General features: G+C 52.7%; 8 protein-coding genes across 8 annotated transcripts; 4 read left to right on the forward strand and 4 right to left on the reverse strand.

Annotated features, from left to right (window-relative positions):
* Nucleotides 1-187: 187 nt before the first annotated feature.
* Nucleotides 188-1,319, reverse strand: abfII (putative extracellular glycosyl hydrolase/cellulase; the record flags this gene model as incomplete). Its single annotated transcript, XM_056687965.1, has 2 exons — nucleotides 188-1,188; nucleotides 1,250-1,319. The coding sequence occupies 2 exons, from the start codon at nucleotides 1,317-1,319 to the stop codon at nucleotides 188-190; spliced, it is 1,071 nt and encodes a 356-aa protein (XP_056543520.1).
* A 1,698-nt stretch (nucleotides 1,320-3,017) lies between these two features.
* Nucleotides 3,018-4,783, forward strand: N7482_005841 (uncharacterized protein; the record flags this gene model as incomplete). Its single annotated transcript, XM_056687966.1, has 5 exons — nucleotides 3,018-3,380; nucleotides 3,437-3,532; nucleotides 3,582-3,739; nucleotides 3,804-4,195; nucleotides 4,260-4,783. 5 exons carry the CDS (start codon nucleotides 3,018-3,020, stop codon nucleotides 4,781-4,783), a joined length of 1,533 nt encoding a protein of 510 aa, XP_056543521.1.
* A 1,928-nt stretch (nucleotides 4,784-6,711) lies between these two features.
* On the forward strand, nucleotides 6,712-8,151 carry N7482_005842 (T6SS phospholipase effector Tle1-like catalytic domain-containing protein; the record flags this gene model as incomplete). Its single annotated transcript, XM_056687967.1, has 2 exons — nucleotides 6,712-6,935; nucleotides 6,996-8,151. 2 exons carry the CDS (start codon nucleotides 6,712-6,714, stop codon nucleotides 8,149-8,151), a joined length of 1,380 nt encoding a protein of 459 aa, XP_056543522.1.
* Nucleotides 8,152-9,645: 1,494 nt separating this feature from the next.
* On the reverse strand, nucleotides 9,646-10,608 carry N7482_005843 (uncharacterized protein; the record flags this gene model as incomplete). Its single annotated transcript, XM_056687968.1, has 1 exon — nucleotides 9,646-10,608. The coding sequence occupies one exon, from the start codon at nucleotides 10,606-10,608 to the stop codon at nucleotides 9,646-9,648; it is 963 nt and encodes a 320-aa protein (XP_056543523.1).
* Nucleotides 10,609-11,328: 720 nt separating this feature from the next.
* N7482_005844 (serine/threonine-protein phosphatase 2A activator) lies at nucleotides 11,329-12,591 on the forward strand (the record flags this gene model as incomplete). Its single annotated transcript, XM_056687969.1, has 1 exon — nucleotides 11,329-12,591. The coding sequence occupies one exon, from the start codon at nucleotides 11,329-11,331 to the stop codon at nucleotides 12,589-12,591; it is 1,263 nt and encodes a 420-aa protein (XP_056543524.1).
* Nucleotides 12,592-13,132: 541 nt separating this feature from the next.
* On the forward strand, nucleotides 13,133-13,714 carry N7482_005845 (uncharacterized protein; the record flags this gene model as incomplete). Its single annotated transcript, XM_056687970.1, has 2 exons — nucleotides 13,133-13,390; nucleotides 13,445-13,714. 2 exons carry the CDS (start codon nucleotides 13,133-13,135, stop codon nucleotides 13,712-13,714), a joined length of 528 nt encoding a protein of 175 aa, XP_056543525.1.
* A 579-nt stretch (nucleotides 13,715-14,293) lies between these two features.
* On the reverse strand, nucleotides 14,294-14,512 carry N7482_005846 (AN1-type zinc finger protein TMC1; the record flags this gene model as incomplete). Its single annotated transcript, XM_056687971.1, has 1 exon — nucleotides 14,294-14,512. One exon carries the CDS (start codon nucleotides 14,510-14,512, stop codon nucleotides 14,294-14,296), a length of 219 nt encoding a protein of 72 aa, XP_056543526.1.
* A 2,379-nt stretch (nucleotides 14,513-16,891) lies between these two features.
* N7482_005847 (gamma-tubulin mipA) lies at nucleotides 16,892-20,020 on the reverse strand (the record flags this gene model as incomplete). The annotated part of the gene is made up of 10 exons (XM_056687972.1): nucleotides 16,892-17,327; nucleotides 17,405-17,568; nucleotides 17,629-17,730; nucleotides 17,787-17,990; nucleotides 18,066-18,248; nucleotides 18,341-18,394; nucleotides 18,469-18,581; nucleotides 18,716-18,756; nucleotides 18,886-19,098; nucleotides 19,152-20,020. The coding sequence occupies 10 exons, from the start codon at nucleotides 20,018-20,020 to the stop codon at nucleotides 16,892-16,894; spliced, it is 2,379 nt and encodes a 792-aa protein (XP_056543527.1).
* Between the last annotated feature and the right edge of the window lie 116 nt (nucleotides 20,021-20,136).

Here is a 20,136-nt window from a genome sequence, read left to right on the forward strand (position 1 = left end):
TATTCTAGCGAGAAGGTCGAGGAAGGAAAAGTGTGTCATCTAGTGCGATATGCTTCGACTGTCAAGCTGCCTGCTGCTATTCTAATCACTGCTCTCAACGCGCATCTGACCAGTGATTATGACACACTCGCCCTCTCAGATAAGCAACCATACATGCGGTGCTTCCCATTCCATCTGCATGCCAAAACTAGCGCACAAGCGTTAAGAGCCCAGGGCGGTATGGCCAGAGGCTATACGAGCCCCCAGAGCCAATGGCTCGCCCTTGATAGAGGAACTGCAAGTTACATGGATCAATGGGCATCGTCTGATCGGGACTGCTCCGGATGAGATCACCACTGCTAATGTCGTTGGTCCAGGTGGCACCACTGTTGGCTTTGCCAGCAAACGGTGCAGACTCGCTGGTAGCCTGCGGGGTCCACGAGCCATCGAGACTGGAGGCAGTGAACGAGCGGAAGTACCTGTCGTTGGTGGAACCAATGCTTTCGACGATCATAAGATATTGGTTTTGGCCTTGCACAGAATAGACCTGAACGGCTTCAAAGAGATTATGTGTTGAATCGCTCAAGACCGTGGTATAGGACGAGCCGAAGCTTCCCGGGAAGTCTCCAATTGGCATCGAAGCCCTGTAGATGTAGCCGTTATCTCCCGCAAAGAACAGGTACATGGTAGTGTCATCAGCAATGAGAGCCGGATCAATTGGACTAGATCCCGAGATGGAGCCGGTGAATAGCGACTGAGTTGATGACCATCCATTTGCATTGGTCGGGTCGCTCGACGTCCTGTACATGAAAGGGCTTGCGCCCCATTCGTAGGGCATCACCCAGATGTTCTTTGGCGCAAAATAGAACACGTTCGGCGCCACAGCAGCTTGGGTCATCACGTTCTGGCTTGTCGAGGCCATTGAATTCCAATCTGAGAAAAGGCCAAAATTCAATGAGCCGTAATGTCCCGTGCTGTTGACGTCTGACGCATATACCAGGTGCTGGCCATTGTACGGGACGTGGCTGAAATCCTTGAGAGAAACATAGCCAGACTCTGGATCTGCCAGGGGACCGGTCGATTCCCACTTATAAACGGAGGGGAGGCTACATGTGGTACACGCACGGCACTGGGAATAGTATGGATTGCTATAAGTGCAGCATGCCCCTGTGACACACGTTGTAGCTCCAGTCCACCCAGTTCCGCCGCCTGCAAACGATTCAGTTAAATTTCGTGAAACAGGGCGCCAGAGTCCTCCTGCCCTACTCACATTGACCCCAGAGTGCTGCTTGGCCCGCCACCATTGGCAACACGAGCCCCAGGGCAGCAAACCAGATCATCGTGACGGTTGGAATACTGCCGTGATGCGAGGATGCCTGACAAGAAATTGACGAGGAACTTGGCGGGGTAATTCAGCCATCATGTTCCATTTTCTAGCTTTATGTAGCTCGTCCCAAAGTGAGTAAAGACTGGGACCGGCTGGATTCAGTTTCTGAAGAAGTCCAAGACCCGCAAAGTTCCAGATGCAACCGCACTAACTTCGTCAATTAGCCTAATTCGAAAAACGAACGCTTCCCCGCAAAATGGCTGATCCAGTGGGGGTTCTCAGGTGGCGCACAGGGATTTCGTGTCATAGCGACGTCCAAGCCAAAGACATTTGCGGGTCGGTCCGATCCAATTTATCCGCCATTCTTCCTCACCCCAAAGGACTTTGATAAGCCTGTCCAGCGGGGTCAAGACCATCTCCAGTGTGGGGAAGTGGTTATCCTTCTGCAATGTTACGAGCCTGCCCAATCGGTTCTCGCTCCGTACGCCAGTTTCCCCCGCTCTTTCCAGAATTCTTCCGCGCCGGCATTGTCAATGCGAACGCGGACTTATGAGGTAAATTCAAATAAGCCACGGTCTTGTTTGACGGATAAAGAGAGATGTGAGAGATCTGATCGGCATGAATGAAGCCGGTCAGCGTTGAATCGGTATTTTCCCACGCGCACCGTGCCGAATGAAATACATCTTAAAATCCCGGATTTCAAATCGATACAATAACACGAGCCGCCGATGGTTCCCCTACTTTCGAGATCAAGGGACCGGAGGTGGGACGACTGTGAGTGGCGCATTTAGATTCTGGTTCTTCAGTTTGTTCGATCTTCAGTGTATTTGCGAGTGTTGCGCACATAGCTGCATCTGTGGATGGATATAGAAATACATTTCGAGAGACACCGTATCACTGGAACTAGGACCAGTTTGCCATCAAAAGCACAACCGGAAGAGGTTCAAAAGAAAGATGGATGTCGCGCAGTCGCTCGGACCTTGCAACCACCCCCTCACGTCTCTTTTGCTCCCCGAATCGTCATTCCACGCCGCGCACCCTCGCAACAAACTCGAAGCGTCGATTTGCCGAGCCCATTGACTCACTTGGAATGGAGTTAAACTGGAAGTCCACATCACAAAGACGCCCCGTGGTCGGAAACTTTCAATCACAATCAAGCTTTGACACCCCGCTGGAAAGATGCTTGTTTCAACCCGCTCCACGCTCCGCCAACAGGCCCCTGGCTATACACGCTAGCCGTAATCATCACGGCAATCAGCCTGTCTTGAGCATTCTAGTAGCGGATGCAACTACAAATCATCCAATTCGCTGCGTTTCACTCCTCATCGATGTCTCTACGGGGACTGCTGATTTTCTGCAGAACCTCACGGAAATGGAACTGTCCGCCACCGGCTAATCTCCGCAGCCAAACGGACCCTGCATAATGTCCCTTCAACCGACGAGGGTGCAGTTTCCACTCTACGGGGTCGGCCTTGCTCCGCAGCGAAAGAGTATCGGCGAATTTGAATTCTTCACTCTCAATCAACGAGTCAGTTGGGGTGCATTGACTCTGGATATGAAAGCGAACTGAAGATGCAAGAGTGAGGTATATATAGGTCCGGTTACGAATTCCACTACCGTACGTTTCGAGTTCCGTCTACCTCGTTCGGGCACGACATATGACGAGGAACCAATGACTGTATAGATATACCTACACAGCATCCTCGCAATTATGTCTATCACTCTTCTCTTGTTCCTGGGAGTCGCCTTCCAGCTGGGGCGTACCGCCGCCCAGACAACGGTGACGGTGAATGCAGCCACAACCTACCAAGTAATTGATGGATTTGGCTTCTCTGAGGCGTTTGGCTTCGGAAGTGGAGTCGAAAATGCACCTGCCGCACAACAGACTCAGGCCTTGAACTACATGTTCAGCACTACCGAAGGAGCTGGTATGACCATCCTCCGAAACAGAGTTGCAGCCGCCCCATACGACACTATTGAACCCAACAATCCCGGATCGCCCTCTGCGACTCCGACTTACAGCTCGATCGGTGACGACTCCAGCCAGGTCCGTATCATAGCAAGCCCTGCCGCGGTGCCCGTTTTTCCGATTTTGCTGGACGAGTGCTAATGTTGTTGAAATAACTCCAGATGTTCTGGTCCAAGAACGCCCGCGCTATGGGTGTCAAGTACATTTATGCGGACGCGTGGAGCGCTCCGGGATTCATGAAGACCAACGGTGACTACGTATGTTACTACCACGATGATGAAGACACCCCATCCTGACCATGAATAGATCAACGGTGGTTACCTCTGTGGCGTGACCGGAGAGTCCTGTTCCTCTGGCGATTGGAGGCAGGCGTTTGCGAATTATCTTGTGCAGTATCTTCAAGACTACAAGAGCCAGGGTATCAATGTTGACTTTATTGGCTTCTTGAACGAGCCTGAACTCGCGTAAGTCGTGCGCTAGGTACAAGAGATATCAGGTGCGGGCGCAAAAGAGACTGATCCATCACAGGACAAGCTACGACTCCATGCTGTCTAACGGTACACAGGCTGCCTCCTTCATTCCAATTCTCCATGCCGCCATTCAGAATGCCGGTCTTTCTACTGGAGTTACTTGCTGCGATGCCGAGGGTTGGAACGCCCAAGTGAACTTTACGCAGCAGATCATCTCTGCTGGGGCTGAGCAATATTTGTCTCGTATTACTTCTCACTGGTACACGTCACGGGGTAAATCTCCCATTAACACTAGTCTCAGGGTGTGGGAAACTGAATACGCAGACTTGGATGATGCATTCAGTACGACTTGGTACTCTAGTGGGGCATTCAATGAAGGGCTTACATGGGCCAAACTTATTTACCAAGGTCTTGTTGACTGCAAACTTAGCGCTTTCCTCTACTGGATTGGTGAGTCTTGCCGGAGTTCGTTGTCCAAACGCAATAGGCAAGGTGTCTGACAAACATGAACTAGGCGCTCAATCCGACAGCAACGCTGCGGGGCTGGTGACTCTCACGGGATCTGGCTCGTCTACACAAGTGACAGCGTCGGCCTCTCTGTGGGCCTTTGCTATGTTCTCCCGTTATATCAGGCCAGATGCCGTCCGTATCGGCACCTCTGGTTCTCCTTCGAACACCCAAGTAGCGGCATTCAAGAACACGGATGGCTCAATCGTGACCGTCATGATCAACTCGGGCGCAAGCTCGCAGAGCGTCTCCCTGGGGTCCGGGTCTGCTACATCGGCCAAGGCGTACTACATGGACAATTCGGTATCGTCACCTACTGGCCTCTCAATCAACCTGAGTGGCGGCAGTATAGGGGCTACCCTTCCCCCTTACTCGGTAGTTACCTTTGTTACTAGCACTAGTAGCGAAACTGGCACCGCTGTAGTTCAGCACTGGGGTCAGTGTGGGGGGCAGGGTTGGACTGGGTCCACTGTCTGCGCGAGCCCGTACACTTGCGAGGTGTCGAATCCGTACTATTCACAATGTCTCTAATGAATCGGGACTACAGTAGTGTTCCATAAGTCTTGAGTCGACCTGGTGATGATATTATCTTCTGCCGGTCAAACAATCTCACTATTTCCTGTATTACCCACTCAAAACTTATATTTTCAAGGAGGTAGATGGAGACCGATGTTAGAATTCGAAGGTTACACGGCTCAAGACTCCGATCCGAGCCCGATGGTGGAAACAAGGACGGCTCCCGCAACGGCGAAGCAAAACATGCGGAGTAAACGGCCGTTTAATCAAATCTTACAGGCATAGCTAGCAGACCGGGTCGCTCTGTTGTAAATTTCAACATCAGCAAACTTTGTTCAGCCAAGCCAAGCAAGCCGTGGGACCGAATCAGAAGTCCATCATATTGTAACGCCAGTAGCGCATCAGCAAAGGAACTATTCTTCCTCCCATATTTTTTCTAGTTACGCCCTACACTTATTCACAGTGGTCGATTCCGAGCCGAGGGAGTCAGTGAGGTAAATGGGGTGACCGAACGTCTACTGATCAACTTATTGCGTTTGTGGTCGGGTTGGGCCCATTGATCACAACCATATATGGGGTTCTGAAGGAGACTGCAGAGGCTGTAAGTGCCGAGCTGCAGATCAGTCGTGTCGAACTTTTACGCTTTTGCCTTTGTTTAGCATTTACAGCACGTAAACCTCGATTCTCTTCGGCCAATAACACTGCGCTATGCATAGCTAATTCACAGCCTCTTATAAGTTCTTGACGCACCTATCCGGGACGCTCTGCTGTTGATCGTGCGTCCTTTAAGCTCCCCAAGTCACATCAACATTGTCTCGCCAGCCTCATTAGCCCGCTGCTGATTGGGTGGCGCCAAAATGTTCTTTGGTCTTTAGTCGTCCCAGTCCCAGTCCCATCCGTGCAGATGGGAAACCATAGAATCTCCTAGTGACGGTAGCGGCAGGTGTGAGCGCAGCAGCTCTTTCTCTCATCTTCTCAATTCCTCGGAACTGATATAAATTCCCGAAAATTCCATCATCTTGGGTTCATGGATATGCTGTTGTGCTGACTCTCCGTTGAGCAAAACGCCTGCAATGGGTGCGTAAGTTACTATGAAGCTAGGATTGTTCATTAAGCGAGAGAGCGCGATAAAGCCACTGACCGAATCCGCTCTGGCAAAGAACGCTCCTATGTGCGCCGGCTAACTAGGGAAAGGGACGGCTCTAGAAATCTTCCCCACATGTTTCGTATGTCGGTCAACTACTGTGCCTCCGAACTAGATGGGGATATGCTCGGGTGGGGCCTATATAAGGCTTCGGCCTCTCCGTTTATCTATTGGACACACGGATTTCGCAATTTCGTTACCTCTTGTAACAACATAGCAACTCCTAAGTCTAAGTCTCGATTGTCTGGCGCTACCTGTGGCGCGTTGGAGACTCTGTTTCAGAGCAGGCATCGCCGAGGGCGTTCCTAGAAGACTTGTGGTGAGAGCATCGATCCCCAGTGCCAGTCTACCCAAAGCAATAGTAAGCCATATTCAATTCGGCGAGACTCGACCGACCCGTGCGAAGCGGCGCGGTTGTGAATATTACTGTGACGCGGTGTAAAAACGGTTGCGGGCGTGCCTCCGGCGAGCAGATAGTCTTAGCCAAGGCCTCGCCCGCCATGCACGGGAGTACGTCCGCCGCCCGCCCAGGACATTGGCGAGGTCTAGCCTCTCCGTGGACCATGTCACCGGAAGCAGCAGATGACGCATATATCAAATTGTTCGGCTTTAGAAATTAAGACCGATCCACTGGCATTTGAAGTTTTATTACGTATTTCGGTGGATGGTTGACGTCGGAGAATATATTACAGACGGGCGGTCAGACAGAAATCTTTTTAATATTTCCTCTTCACCAAGAAGTCAGGATGCCATGGTACTAAAACCGACCATTATGTCTGATGAATCCTCACATTTGGAAATGTCAATGACCTTGGGACGCGTAGCCCCTGCTGAGAAGCCAACGAAGCCTCTTATTCTCCTGTGTGACGGCACCTGGTGTGGCCGGGAGGTGGATACTAAAACTAATATTTATAAACTTGCTGAAAGAGTTGGGTTCGACTTCCAAGATGACGCTGCTGCGCACGGAGTCTCTGGCAGAGTTTGCTACATGGAAGGCGTGGGTCTTGGGAGCTCTTTTTTAGAGTATGTACCTCTTCTTGCCTTTCAAGTATTTTCAGCATGATCATGACTTACGCTGTATAGTTACATATTCAATGGTGTTACAGCGCAGGACATTGCCCGTCAGTGCATTGAAGCTTACGAATTCATTGTGCGAAATTATACGTATCCAGATCATGAAATCTGGATGTTCGGCCTCTCTCGAGGTGCCTACTTGGTGAGAGCTGTTGCTGGTATGATTAACAACTGCGGAATTGTCAAACCAGTAAATGTGGACGGGGCTATTGATACACCACAAACCCGCCTACTTTGCGAAGCTGTATACGATATCTATCGTTCCCCTTATCCCATTGACGAACCACACTCTTCCCAATCACAAATCTTCAGGCGATCCAAGTCCTGGCCGCTCATCGGCGATGAAGACCGTGCGAATCGCACGGCGCCAAGGTTCATCCCACCCATAAAATTCATGGGACTTTTCGACACAGTTGGCAGCCTGGGATTACCAGACTTTACTGGAGGTGTGGGTCTAGACTGGCCAGCCTTTTATGATCAAAATATTTCTACTGCGGTCGAGAATGTCTACCACGCTGTGTCACTCCATGACCGGATCTATCCATTCCAACCTTGTCTGGTGAACCGAAATGGGAAGAGGATCGGTGTCACAAAGCAAGAGTGGCTTCCTGGTGTGCATTATGACCTTGGTCGTCAGAAGTTCAGATTTTTACGAGAGTTTGGGGGCGGCAAGCTGGAACAATTCCTTGCCCGCTGTAAACTCGCCAGCAAAACCGTTGAGCCGAACCATGTACTCGCAGACTTTGCCCTACGATGGATGCTGCTCGCTATTCGCGCTCACAATCCCCAGCCGCAGGCTGCGTACCAAGTCATGCCGGCGATTGACCCATTCATTCAAGATGTAACCAGTGATATCCGAGACAGAGCTCAAGATCCTGGTCAAGTAGGGGACGGTGACGTGTATGGTCGCATACTTTACTATGCGCCTTTCGGATCATTCATCCTAGACATCATGAGAACATTGCGAGGCACCAGGGGGAAAATCTCTGCCATCTACCAGCTTTTCTTTGACCTACGAGATCGGCTTATACCAGAGCAGGATGCAACAGTCTACGATTTTCGTCATTTTGACCCAGATATCGGGGAATCCATTGAGAACCTTGGAGAGGTTTCTGAGCAACGGTACCCGTCGAAATCGTACGCGAAATGGGAGTTGTGGCGGTAGGCGTTGTCCGTCAGAAGTGAAGCTAAGTATGGAACTATGGAACTCGTGGGTATACGTGGAATCTTTTATTATTGGTAAATTATTTTATTCGCGTTTCACAAACTGGACCTTTGGGGATTTGATTTTTTGTTCTGCAGTGGACATGGCTTGCTACCTGAAAAGGCAGGAAAAGAGCTATTAGAATAGCACCTGGCAATTGCTTATCATCTTTAACTAGTACGTCAATAGTACTGGTTGTAATTTTGCTGCCTTCAAGGTATTTTAGGTCTAAAGGAAAGTTGAACGAATTAGCGGTAGAGGCAGAAGAGTTAGCTGAAAGAGCGAAGAACGAACGGCACGCTGATGGCAGGGAGGTCATAGTTCAGAGGATGAAGGGATGCGGGCATGGCTTTGACAAGAACCTCACAGGTGAAATCCTTGTGTCAGCCAGAAACAGGGCATATGAACTCGCTGCCAAATTTTTGAAGAAGGGTCAGGAAGTCAGCACCTAAGTGGCAAATTTAGACTGGTCCACCCAAATGCCTTTGGCTATGCTCCCAAATGCCTCAAGGTGCACTGGTCAGAGCCTCAAAGCTCTGTTGGTGCTTTTACATTAGAAGGAATATTCATGCGCCATACACCTGGGCCCTCGAATAGCGGCATCCATACTGTGCCAGGGAGGTCGTACTCAGTCATCCTTCTCGATGGGGGCAAGACATCCCTATACTGTATTTCCAGGCCCGTGATGATCTTTTTGCAGAACAGGAGACGAGAGATTTCTTGAGGGCCAGTGTTTATGGTGAGAATTGAGAGCCTATTCTTCAAGCGAATGGGGAAGTCGGAGGAGGATTTTACACGGGAGGATGACCTTCGCCTGTTCTTTCTCTGTGCTGAGGCACGAGACATTAATAGTCGGTTCGTGACAGCGACTTTGATGACCGGTGAATACTTGGGCTTAAGCAGAGAGCAGCAGAAAAAGCGGAAACACCGCTGTGTATTCTGTAGCATATCCATTAAATGAAGCCCAATGATATGACCAATGATTTACTATAATTGCTAAAGCTACACGAGAATTGCAAGCTTTTTTGAGACAGCATTTTCCAATTGGAACTACTTAGCCAGAGCCGTAGCAGTCTGTGTCGTTATAGGGGCACTGAAAATAGTAGGAAAGTTTCATAGGGGGATATTAGCGGAAACTGGTTCTAAAGTTCTACTGCGGTTCGTTCTATAGGACAGCAACCGGTACCTAGGTAGGCTAATTTGATGATGCCCCGGGAGATCATGAATATATACCGCACTCTGTAAGAGCCGAATTTACAAGATTATCTCTCTAATCGTGAGATGCCTCAAAGCTCAAAATCTCAAGGTCATCGGAAGTAGCATTAAGATCCTTGGAAAATGTGCAGTGTATTGTGCAAAAGGCTTTTGAACAGCTCGAGTCAATAAGTACCGAGAGGTATGCGATGATGCCGACCCAGAAACCAAGAAAAAGAATGCAAAGAGTAAATGGCGGAGCTACCGCTCAGTAGCCCCAGGGGAGACGGCCAGAATAACCGCCAATGCCGCAACAATCAGCGCCGCCGCCATAAACGCCGTCAACGCAACACTCCCCCGACTTGCAGGAAATTTGCCACGGACAATCCAGTACTGACTCTCGAAATAGCGGTGGAAGCCTAATATTAGGATGAGGATGGCGACACCGATGAAAGTTGAGCCGAGCGGTTTGCCGACGCTACGGAGGCGAGAGGAGGCCGAGGCGGCATGTATAGAAGACGAGGAGAGGCCAGGAGGGAGTATTCCGGGCTGGCCAGAGGAGGTTGCATCGTAACTGTATGAATTTGTGTTGACGGTGGCACTGTTGAGACGGAAGAGTTGAGTGACGGCTATACCGATCGAGGCGAAGGCGAGGGATGTGCGCATCCAGGCTAGGAAAGTCCGCTCTGTATATAGTGTTAGATGCTGAAGCAAGGGTGTAGGCACCTGATGACGGAAGTTAATACCTAGAGCGAGGTGATCGCGCGCGACGCTGCCTTTGTTCTCCAGCTCGAGGGCGCCGAATCGATCTATAAATCGGATATACCGGGACTGGTGTGCCTCCTCAGACTGGTTGCCCGGGGAGGCTGAGCTGCCGTTGTTGGCGCCGTTACTAGACACTGGTGCACTTTGTTGGTCGTTCTTCGTTGGCCCAGACGATGTACCAGGCTGACTGGGCGCCTCCGTGGCACCATAGTTACGAGTCGAGGCGCCAGGACCGTCGAAGACCGGGGTGGAGTCGCGATACCGCTGTTTCTGAGACCGAGGGGTCTCAGCATACTTCCGGGACGAGAAGCTCGAGTGAGACCGGCTGCTGCCGTAGGAAGATGACAGCCCCGAATCTACATGAGTGGGCGAGCGTGATGGGGAGCCGTGGATATCTCTGGCTTCCCCAGAGTTCTGCGGACCTGTCGGAGACATCGCCGATGAGTCGAAAGTAGCCATGATGGCGTGCCCATCCCCTGGCCAGTCACTTAAGGGATCTGTCCAATGACCAGTGCGCAATGGCAGAGTTTATGCAGCACGGGGGCCAGGCACGCGGAGGGGGCAAGCGAGGAATGTGCCCGATTTGGGAGAGAAAGGCGTCCTAGGAGACCGAGAAAGACGAGAGTGGCCTTGTTGAGGCTGTTGAAATGCTCTGTCAGTCTGCTGGTTCTCTGCTGGTTGCTTCTGCCCGTTCAGCTGGTGGTTATCATGTGCTCCTGCATCGATTTAAGCGCAAAACCACCAGATCCATCGATCGGGTGTTTTCCGGGGATCAGGAGATCACATGCTCCACCACGCTAGTACTCTTTAAGGCATACAATCAGGTCATCTCCGGATGCGGCAGGCGGTGAAATCCAGGGTTCGTCATGACTACCGCTGTAGTCCGTACACGTGAGAATGTATGCAATACCGCCTTGTGCACAGAACTGCGCCACAAGTTTTCATTCAGAGATATCTCAAAAAAAAATTTAGTAAAAGAGTGTTCAGAACGACATTCTCAAAAGAGGCGAAGCTGGACCGGCAAATAACACTAGCTTATTTTATACTGCTGGGCCAGACTTTTAAAGGGGCCACTGTAGATTGTACGCCGCACGAAACTAATGCCATGCACGTGATTCCGTGCCATATCTCAAGCTAGCAAGGTATTCCATTCTCCTCATCTGCCACATTCATCTCGCGATGGCGTCGTCCTCATTACCGCGATCTGGCCAGGTGGACCTGTCCAAGAAACTGTCAGAGTTGCGGTCAAGCAACGGTCGCCGATCGCACACTGCCTCTGCCCGAGACCCAACCCCGACCACGCCTGCTCTGCCTTCGCCGCCTGACCTCGCCGCCCACCAATACTCCCACCCCACCCGTCGCATCCTATCACCCAAGGACCATGAGCTCTTCCTGTCGTCCCCTACATACAAGCTAGTGCTTGCATTTATCTTCGGTCTATCCGACTCCGTCCGTGGCCGAGCCACCACCGACCTTCAAAACAGCCCTAACTCCGACTCCATCTCGAAGATCACCTTAGTAGTGAGACAGCTACAATTATTACTGGAAAAGCATCCGGCGATTGACCAAGGAGGGTCACGATTTGGCAATCCTGCATTCCGCGCCTTTTTCGACGATGTCGCTGCGCAGAGCCCAGCATGGCACAAAGAGATCCTGGGACTGACGGACCCGGCAGCGATTGACGAGGTGTCGACATACCTGGTTCACTCATTGGGTTCGCGGGACCGGCTAGATTATGGTTCGGGCCATGAGCTGAATTTCATGATGTGGCTCTTGGCCCTCTACCAGCTGGGCTTGCTGCCGGCCAGCGAGTTCCCGGCCGTGGTGTTCAAAGTTTATATCCAGTATCTGCATCTCATGCGGGAGATACAATCCACATATTATTTGGAACCGGCAGGATCGCACGGTGTTTGGGGTCTCGACGACTACCACTTCCTGCCTTTCCTGTTCGGTGCCAGCCAGCTGGTGGACCATCCGTACATTACGCCTCTGGGGATTCATAACACCGCCATGTTGGACGAGGAGGGTGACAAGTATGTCTATCTGGATCAGGTGCGGTGGGTGGACAGTGTCAAGACGGTCAAGGGTTTGCGCTGGCACAGTCCTATGCTGGACGACATATCTGGTGCGAAGAACTGGTTCAAGGTGGAGAGCGGCATGAAGAAAATGTTTGTTAAGGAGGTTCTGGGCAAGCTCCCCATTATGCAGCACTTCCTGTTCGGCAGTCTCTTGCCGGCTGCCGAGGGTATGGGCGAGCGTTCTGCGGATGGTGATGCGGATGAACATGATCATGATCATGTCCATGACCATCCTCATGGGCATCAGAATACCGATTACTTCGGTGACTGCTGCGGCATCAAGGTCCCCAGTACGATCGCGGCCGGCGCAGAGATGCGCAAGCGGATGGGCGGGACGAATCTACGCCCGATCCCCTTTGATTAAGGGGTGCCTTTCTAGCATTGTCCGCACGTCGGGAGGGCTACAGTACTATCATGAGAAAATAATGAGCAGACGACCTGACCGGTTTCATAGAATAAGAACTAGGCCAAGTGGAGACAAGACTCTCTAGATTGTTCTACCAAAGCATGCATTACTATTACCAAATAAGATCCTACGGCCCGATCCTGCCCTTGTTGAAATTCAAGTCCAGTTTTATTGTTCCATGTAAATTCTCATATCAAACCGCTCTCCCAAGTCGAAACCGCCACCGCCTCTGATTGGCCCACCGCCCCAACCCAACTTCGCAACCAGAGCGCTGCCATCGCAATTCGCGACGAGTCCTTCATCTCTTCCCCATTTCCAGTCGTGGGGTCTACCAGCGACATCAAAACCCCTCATCACCACACGACACCCAGCCCCTGCGCTCGGGAGACTAGACCAGGGAACCGGGGGAACAGGCAAAAAAAAGGCACTCCTCTTTTCCCCTCTTTACTCCGCACGCCCATCTCCAGCCCGTATTCCCCGATCCCCACAGGCCACGTCCATGGCACCAGATGAGTACTCCACTGGAGGCGGGGGCAAGCTCAAGCTGAAAGGTAGCAAGGTGGGCGGTGGGCGGGTGGAGAAGAAAAAGAAGAAGAAGGCGAAGAAGGAGGGGGACGAGCAGGTTGATCCGGTTCAGCGCCAGGAGAACGGCGAGGCAGATGCCGAACGGTCGGTCTCGCGTGAGCGAGATGGGGAGCCGGGTTCGTCTGCAAAGACAGAGACCGAGAAGAAGTATGAGGAGATTCGGCGGAAACGGGTAAGGGCTGATCCCTTCTACTGTTCTACCTTTTCTGGGTGCTAATGGGACTAGTTACATGAGCGGCTCCAGAAAGAGGGGACCAAGACGCACAAGGAGCGAGTGGAAGAGTTGAACAAGTACCTCAGCCGGCTGAGTGAGCACCATGACATGTATGCCTCCCTGATTCCTTACGATCGTCCGTGTGTAGAGCTGACCCGTTGGATAGGCCGAAGATTGGTCCCGGTTAAGACCTGGTGGAATGCGCAGGATCCCGTGACGGCAGGCCATGGGGAAGGGAGCGGAGGAAGTCAGGCGGATGTTCGCTCCTTCCAGTCCCACTGAAGGACTTGTATCATATGACACGTGCCTCAATACGATAGGAAAGGCACCGGAAGGCGGTGATGGTATGATAGTATATTCAGATATTTCCAATTGCAATCGGCTAGCAGAAAACAACTCATGCCCCAGGGAGTCCCGTGGGATCTCTATGTAAGCAAGCCCGAACGTCAGAAGTAGAGAACAGCAGGCGAGTGCTAGGCAAACCGGATGCAAAAATAAACCCCACAGATCCCAAAGGTAGATCAGATCAAAGTAAATGGTAAATGGAGAAATCAACGCCATGTAGATGGAAACACCCCCCGAGAACCAAGAGAAACAGGACAGGGCTTCAAGACCAACTCGAATCAAAAGAGAACCTGGGGACACATGTGAGAACGATAACCAGGCCGCAGCCAAAAACCACGGCGAACAAACACCCCGACAAGAATGTAGAAAACGAGAATCAAAAACACCGCGCTAAATCCAACCGGCTCAATGGCGCCGCCGGATTTCGATTGTAAAGGTAAAACCCCCGTAGTCCCCGGACGACGATGTGAGGAGAAAGGGCGTTTGAAGGGGGAGAAGGGGCGGTCCTGGTGGCCCTCATACACCCTTGACAACCACCGTCCGCTCGCTGTTCAGCTTATCGGCATTGCGGGCATGCGACTCCTTCTTACAGTCCTCCAGTCCGGAGCAGGAATGGGCCTCGAGCATGCGGTGCTTGGAGCAGAAGTGGCCATGGCAGAAGCTGCAGTCGCCGACGATCCGTTGGGCAGCTTCCTTGCACTCCTTGAAGTTGCAACGGGGCTTGCGGGGGGCCATGGCTGCGTTGGAGGGAGAGAGTGGAGGATAGATGGTTGGTTGAGAGGTTGAGTTGCAATGCCAGGGGCGTGAGGCGTGAGTGGTGAGGATGGGCGGGTGAGAGGAGGTCGGTGGACTGCTTGGAGTCGGGCGGTGGTTTGAGATAAGCGCCGGGGACGGGAGAGGGTGGAAGGCGTGCGGAGAAGGGAGGAGGGTGCGATAACAGGCCGAGATCGGGGTGTTGCGGGAATGGGAGAATTAGAGGCGATTCTGTCTTTCGGGAGGAGGAAGCGAGGGTGAGCGGTGGTGGCCGGAAATTGGAGATTTGGAGTTGTTGGAGGGTTGAAAAGCAGGATGAATTGGAAGAGAAGACGTTGGACGTTGGGGGAAGTAGATGATGTAAAGGGGGAAATGCCGTGCACCGGAGGGAGGGCAGACGGGGCCACGTATATATAGGGACGGAGTCGGAACGGACGGGAGCAAAGAACGCACGAGAAACAGGCGAGCCGAAAGCCAAAAGCCAAAAGCCAAAAGCCAACCTGAGACTGGATCCAGGGTTAAAGGGGAGATTATAAGATGAAAGAGTGGTCGGCTGAGTCAGTAGATGAGGCAACTCTAAGCCGGTTGAACTATGGCCGTGCTAGCGACGGCAGGCTCAGTAGGCCCGGGGGGTGACGGAATCAGCCACGGCGTGGAGGCGAGCGGGTCTCCCAGAAGGTTCGATAGGCTCCATTTTTCGGATTTTCGGATACGATTTATGGTCGTTACTGTCCTGCCACTCATTCCCGATTCCCACCTAATCAAGAATTCGTGCGGTGACGCCCTTCCCCCCCCTTTAGGCGGAGATGCGTGTCTGTCTCGTCTCCGTACCGACCTTCGGAGTGGCACACCCATACTGCCTGACTCCGTCCACTGGGCACAGCACGCAGGAGGATTAGTTGTACAGTAGGCTCGCCTATCGGGCCATCTCCCCCATCTTCCCATCTCGCGCCATCCCGACATGCCCTATCCCCCTTTTTGCGCTATCTGCGTCTCTTTCTCGCACGCGACCCGCCAGGGCTGATCGGGCCCAGTGATCGGAATGCAGCCATCGGTCCGTGCGGTCCTGGCCTGGTCGATTCCTTTGCTCGCCTGGAGGAGGCCGGTCGAGTCATGGTGGATACATGGTCTCCGTAGTGGAGTCGTCGATAAGCTAGGAGTCCATAGTGATCCAGCTACGTAGTCCGCAGTCCACCGTCCGCGAGTGGGGAGGCGATCGGGTTGGTTCCCGTGACTCTGTCTATCACGTGGAGAATATCGTCCGGCACCTGCAAGAAAGGCCTCCCGCGTTATTGATCCCTAATGATATGCTATCGTGAACTAGCTGGTTGAGCGGGAAGAGCCAGGCCCGAAACACAGAGATTTTCATCGAGTCCATTCCCCGAGGGGATCCAAACGCCGGTCCGGTTCCGTGCCAGCACACGCGCCACCGACGGAATCCTGGTCGTCGGGTCCAGTGGCAAAGGTGTTCGTGCCGGAGAAATACTGAGCCTCGAGTAAACCAACCGCCCAAACGATGGCTCCAGTGCGCAGATTGCAGATTGCAGATTGCACAGTGCAGACGGTGCGGTGTGCAAGAGCTCGGGCAACACAGACCAGCGGGGAATTAGCTGCAGAACCAGCACCGGAGAGGGGGAAGACGAAGCTGTGGCCCACGCCAAGTCAGACATCACATCTGGGAGCCATGAAATGTCTGCGGGGAGAATTGGACGAGTCTACTGGCTTATGCGCCCCTAGCAAAGCACGGCGGATGATCTCGGTTGTAATAGGTAATATGTACCCTGGCATGGATAGTCCGGCAAGCGTACCTACGACCATCCTCCACGGAACGCCCGCTAGGACGCCCTCCAGTCACTCCCAGAAGGCCATCTGGCCGAGCAAACTTTAAGTGCTTCACTCATCCACATCCTCCCCATATGGGCGTCTCTATCGCCATTTTAGGCCCAGCCCGCATCCTGCACGCTGCACCCACACCGCTGCAAACCCCGGCCTGAGGGCTGCTCCGCAACGCGGATCACCCGGAGTCCACCCCATCCAGCGGCTGCTACGTGGTCCGGGGCAGATGCGGATGCAGAGGGACAGAGGGCAGAGGGCAGAGGACAGAGGATTCAAAAGAAAACAATGCGCTGGCACGGCCATGGGGCGTCAACGAAGCCATGTCATGAAAGAAAATATGGTATGTGGTATGGACTAAGAACAGAACAACGCCGGTAGCCCTGCGCACGCACCTGATTATGCGCCCAAACCCCTTGCCCTGCGGAAGCAAAATAGAACACGGCCCAAAGGAAAGACAGGACAGAAAGAAAGGCTGCGACCACGACCACCATCATCACCACCACCAACTCAAAACACTGCCGTGCTTCAGGCCCCAATCTCCTTCTCCGCCCCGGCGCCGGGGTCCAGGTAATCCTCGCGCTCGGCGGCCTCGTACTCGGCCACAAGATCCATCACCACCGCCTTTGCTTCGTCGAACTCGCCCAGGCCATCTGCGAAAGGCGCCTCCTTTTTATACGGCTCCAAGAAGGCGTTGCGCTTGCGCAGCCGGTCGTACTGCTGGATGACCCGCTTGAATAGGGTCGCCACGGAGGTGTGGTTCGCCAACATGAGTCCACTGACTCGGTGCGCGTGCTGCAGGTACGGCGATTTCTTCGTCAGCGCAACCTGGATGCTGGCTGGGCCCCAGGGGATGAACGAGGCGAGGCGGCGTTCGCGAATGCGCAGCAGGGACTTGTGGACGTCGGTGGGGTCTGCTTCGCCTTGAATCATGTTGAGGATACTGATGTAGCAGCTGGATTTGCTGGGGTTGATCGAGACCATGCGGTTCTTGGGTTGAAGCAGGCGGCGCATCACGTCCAGCACGGTCGTTTTGCGCACCGTTTTGGCTTGGTCGATGCTGTCGCCGGTAAAGGGGGTATAGGAGGTGAGCAGGAAGTGGCAGCGGGGGTGGGAATGAGCGAGGCAACAATTCCTGCGAGGTCATTGTGCATGTAGCCTGGATAGCGCAGGGTGGTGGTTGATGCCGACATCACCGTGGACACCTGCGGTTGTCAGCTCAGCTCAGCTCGTGAATTCTATATATCGCAGGTGAGTGTACTTACCAGCTGGTTAGTCTGATCGAAATTGTTATTATCAAAAGAGTCCGGTCTTACGTGGAGTCGATCGGCAGCAATTCGCGACAGAGCACCATTGTCCAGAACGACCTACCAGAGGTTCAGTTATGACAAGCACTTTGGTTATTTTTGGAAAGAACACATACCACAGAGTCCGCATCTTGTGTCAGTCGTCGCATGGAAAGCAGACTGTTGTAAGGGTTGACGACCACATCTGTCGTTTGCATATCCGGGAAGACAGAGTATGTCTGGATCAGCTTCTTCGGGAAGCGGTCATTCATTCGTTCCAAGAGAAAACTTCCCAGTCCAGAGCCTGTGCCTCCAGCAATCGAGTGAAGGAGCATGAAACCCTGTAATTCCGTAGAATGAGTCAACCTGTCGCGAGTTTGCGTGTTACGCATGGAGCCCGGAGACAAGAATCATACCTCCAGTGAATCACTGCCATCCGCTTCTCGGTCGATCATGTCAAATATTTCCTCCTGTACACCCTCTCCTGCCGCGTATCCAGCACCCCAATTGTTTCCAGCACCGACACCGTTTTGTCCGATAAAGAAGTTCTCGGGGTTGTAGATGTTGCGGTAGGGACCGGATTGAATTCCATGAAGAACCTATGCTGCTATCAGCCACTGTTTTTTCGGCTGCAAGGGCTTGGTTCTGTAGTGTTTTTCCACAGCTCAGTTGAGATATGCGAACTTCATACCCTAGGCTCTAAGTCGAGGAGGATCGCTCGGGGAATGTATCGGGTGTCGTCACTCTGTCCAGGATTCAGTCAGCCTCAAAGACAAGGGTCATGGCTTCAAGGCCCTCTTTGTAGCGAAAAGAAAATACCTGGTAAAAGAACACATCCTTCCGATCTCCGCCCTCGGTCGCAAACTCCTCCAAGTTCCCATCTTGGCTGATACCGTGCTCCAGGCACAGCTGTTGCCAGAATTGACTGCCGACTGCAGGAAGTCACTGTCAGCCACAAATATCCTAGACTCCTGCCGCACTGTCTGGTCCGCCACATTTCGACCCAGCAAGTAGGTAACTATGGTGTTGGGGGTGTAGTCGAGGTCCGCCAAAGAGCGCAACATACCGTTGTTGCCGCACTGGCCGGCTTGGATCGTAATGATTTCCCTGTGGTGGCCACGAGCATCAGTATGAGCTGCTCCGTATAAGTCCATTCACATGGCCTAGCTCCTGGGGTACCAACCTAGGCATTGTCGTCCACTTGTGCCGTCGGAGTGAAGGTTAGCACACGCGTACCGCGTTGGCGCGGGGAAACTTTTTGGCTGGCAGTGCGCAGCCTCAGGCACCAATATAGAGTGGGACGTCAACACTGGGCACTCAGCGAGAGACAAGTTAATCACAGCAAGCTCAATATTATGCTTTGTTTTGCTAGTGGTACAGAAGTGAAGGCTAAATCTGGTTGTAGGCAAAAAATCATGTCTCATATCCTTCTTGACCTCCCGGGGCCAGCTGGTATCATCGTTATTTCATCTCCGTCACATTTGCACGACTAGTTTTAATACCCCGATCTGCAATGGTCTGCAAGCTGTCGAGCGCCTGCCACCACACCATCAACGATTCTCACTTGGCGGCCTTCTTTCTTGCCATATGCTTGAATGCACCCCGATCTCACGGCCTCCTCCATGCCTACCATGCCGGCGCAGCCCAGGCAGACTGCACTGACAAAGTGTGGCGCATTCTCAAGCAGTCTGACGGTAGCTTCACAGATCCGACGCCTCACCTCCTCAGGGTCCGTCTTGTGCAGCTCAATAGCGGAAAGCCCGGTTGTCTCGACACCTGCAAAGCACGCAGGGGGTTTTTGGCCATTTCCAACGAGCATTTCTGTGACCGCGTTGGTGAGCTCTTCCTTCCATGCGCTGCCGGTAGTCACGATGCCGAAAGAGTCTGGAACCTGCTCCCGTGCGTAGATGACGCTGCTAATGTTGAATGCGCTCACCAGGGAGAGAGAGGTGGTAATGCTGGCTTCAAAGATGCCAGTCACATAGCGGTGCCGATGGTTGGTATGCTTCATCTCATACTCTGCGATTGCCTTCCTCAAGATCCCCACCAAGGGGTGGGCCGAATAGCAGGCGACCAGGAAAGCATCATAATCCGGAATGTATTGAACCGTGTTTCGGCAGACCCAAGCTGTTTTGGCCGAATCCACCGAGTTATTGATGCTGTCGATGGGGAACTCCGGGCTGTTTGGGTCGTAGTAATGGATTTCCCTCGGGGATGTGTAGAACCCCCACTCGACATCAGAGTAGTTGAGCTGCTCGATGATCGGCTTCAGAGCGTCTGTCATCTCCGTGGATACGTTGGGGTTGATGACCATAATTTTGATCGGGCGATTGCCTCGTTGTGCAGGCATGGTGGCGGCTGTTGAGGTCATTGAGATCGAAGAAGAGAGTGGTAACAGATGGGAAGCGAGGCTCAAAGTAGGTAGGAAATGAAAGATCTCAAGTAACAACAGATTTGGGGGTGGATTTGCATGCGATCGGTTCCGCA

Source organism: Penicillium canariense, assembly GCF_028826845.1.
Source record: "Penicillium canariense strain IBT 26290 chromosome Unknown utg000003l_segment0_segment0, whole genome shotgun sequence".
NCBI classification, from domain to species: domain Eukaryota; kingdom Fungi; phylum Ascomycota; class Eurotiomycetes; order Eurotiales; family Aspergillaceae; genus Penicillium; species Penicillium canariense.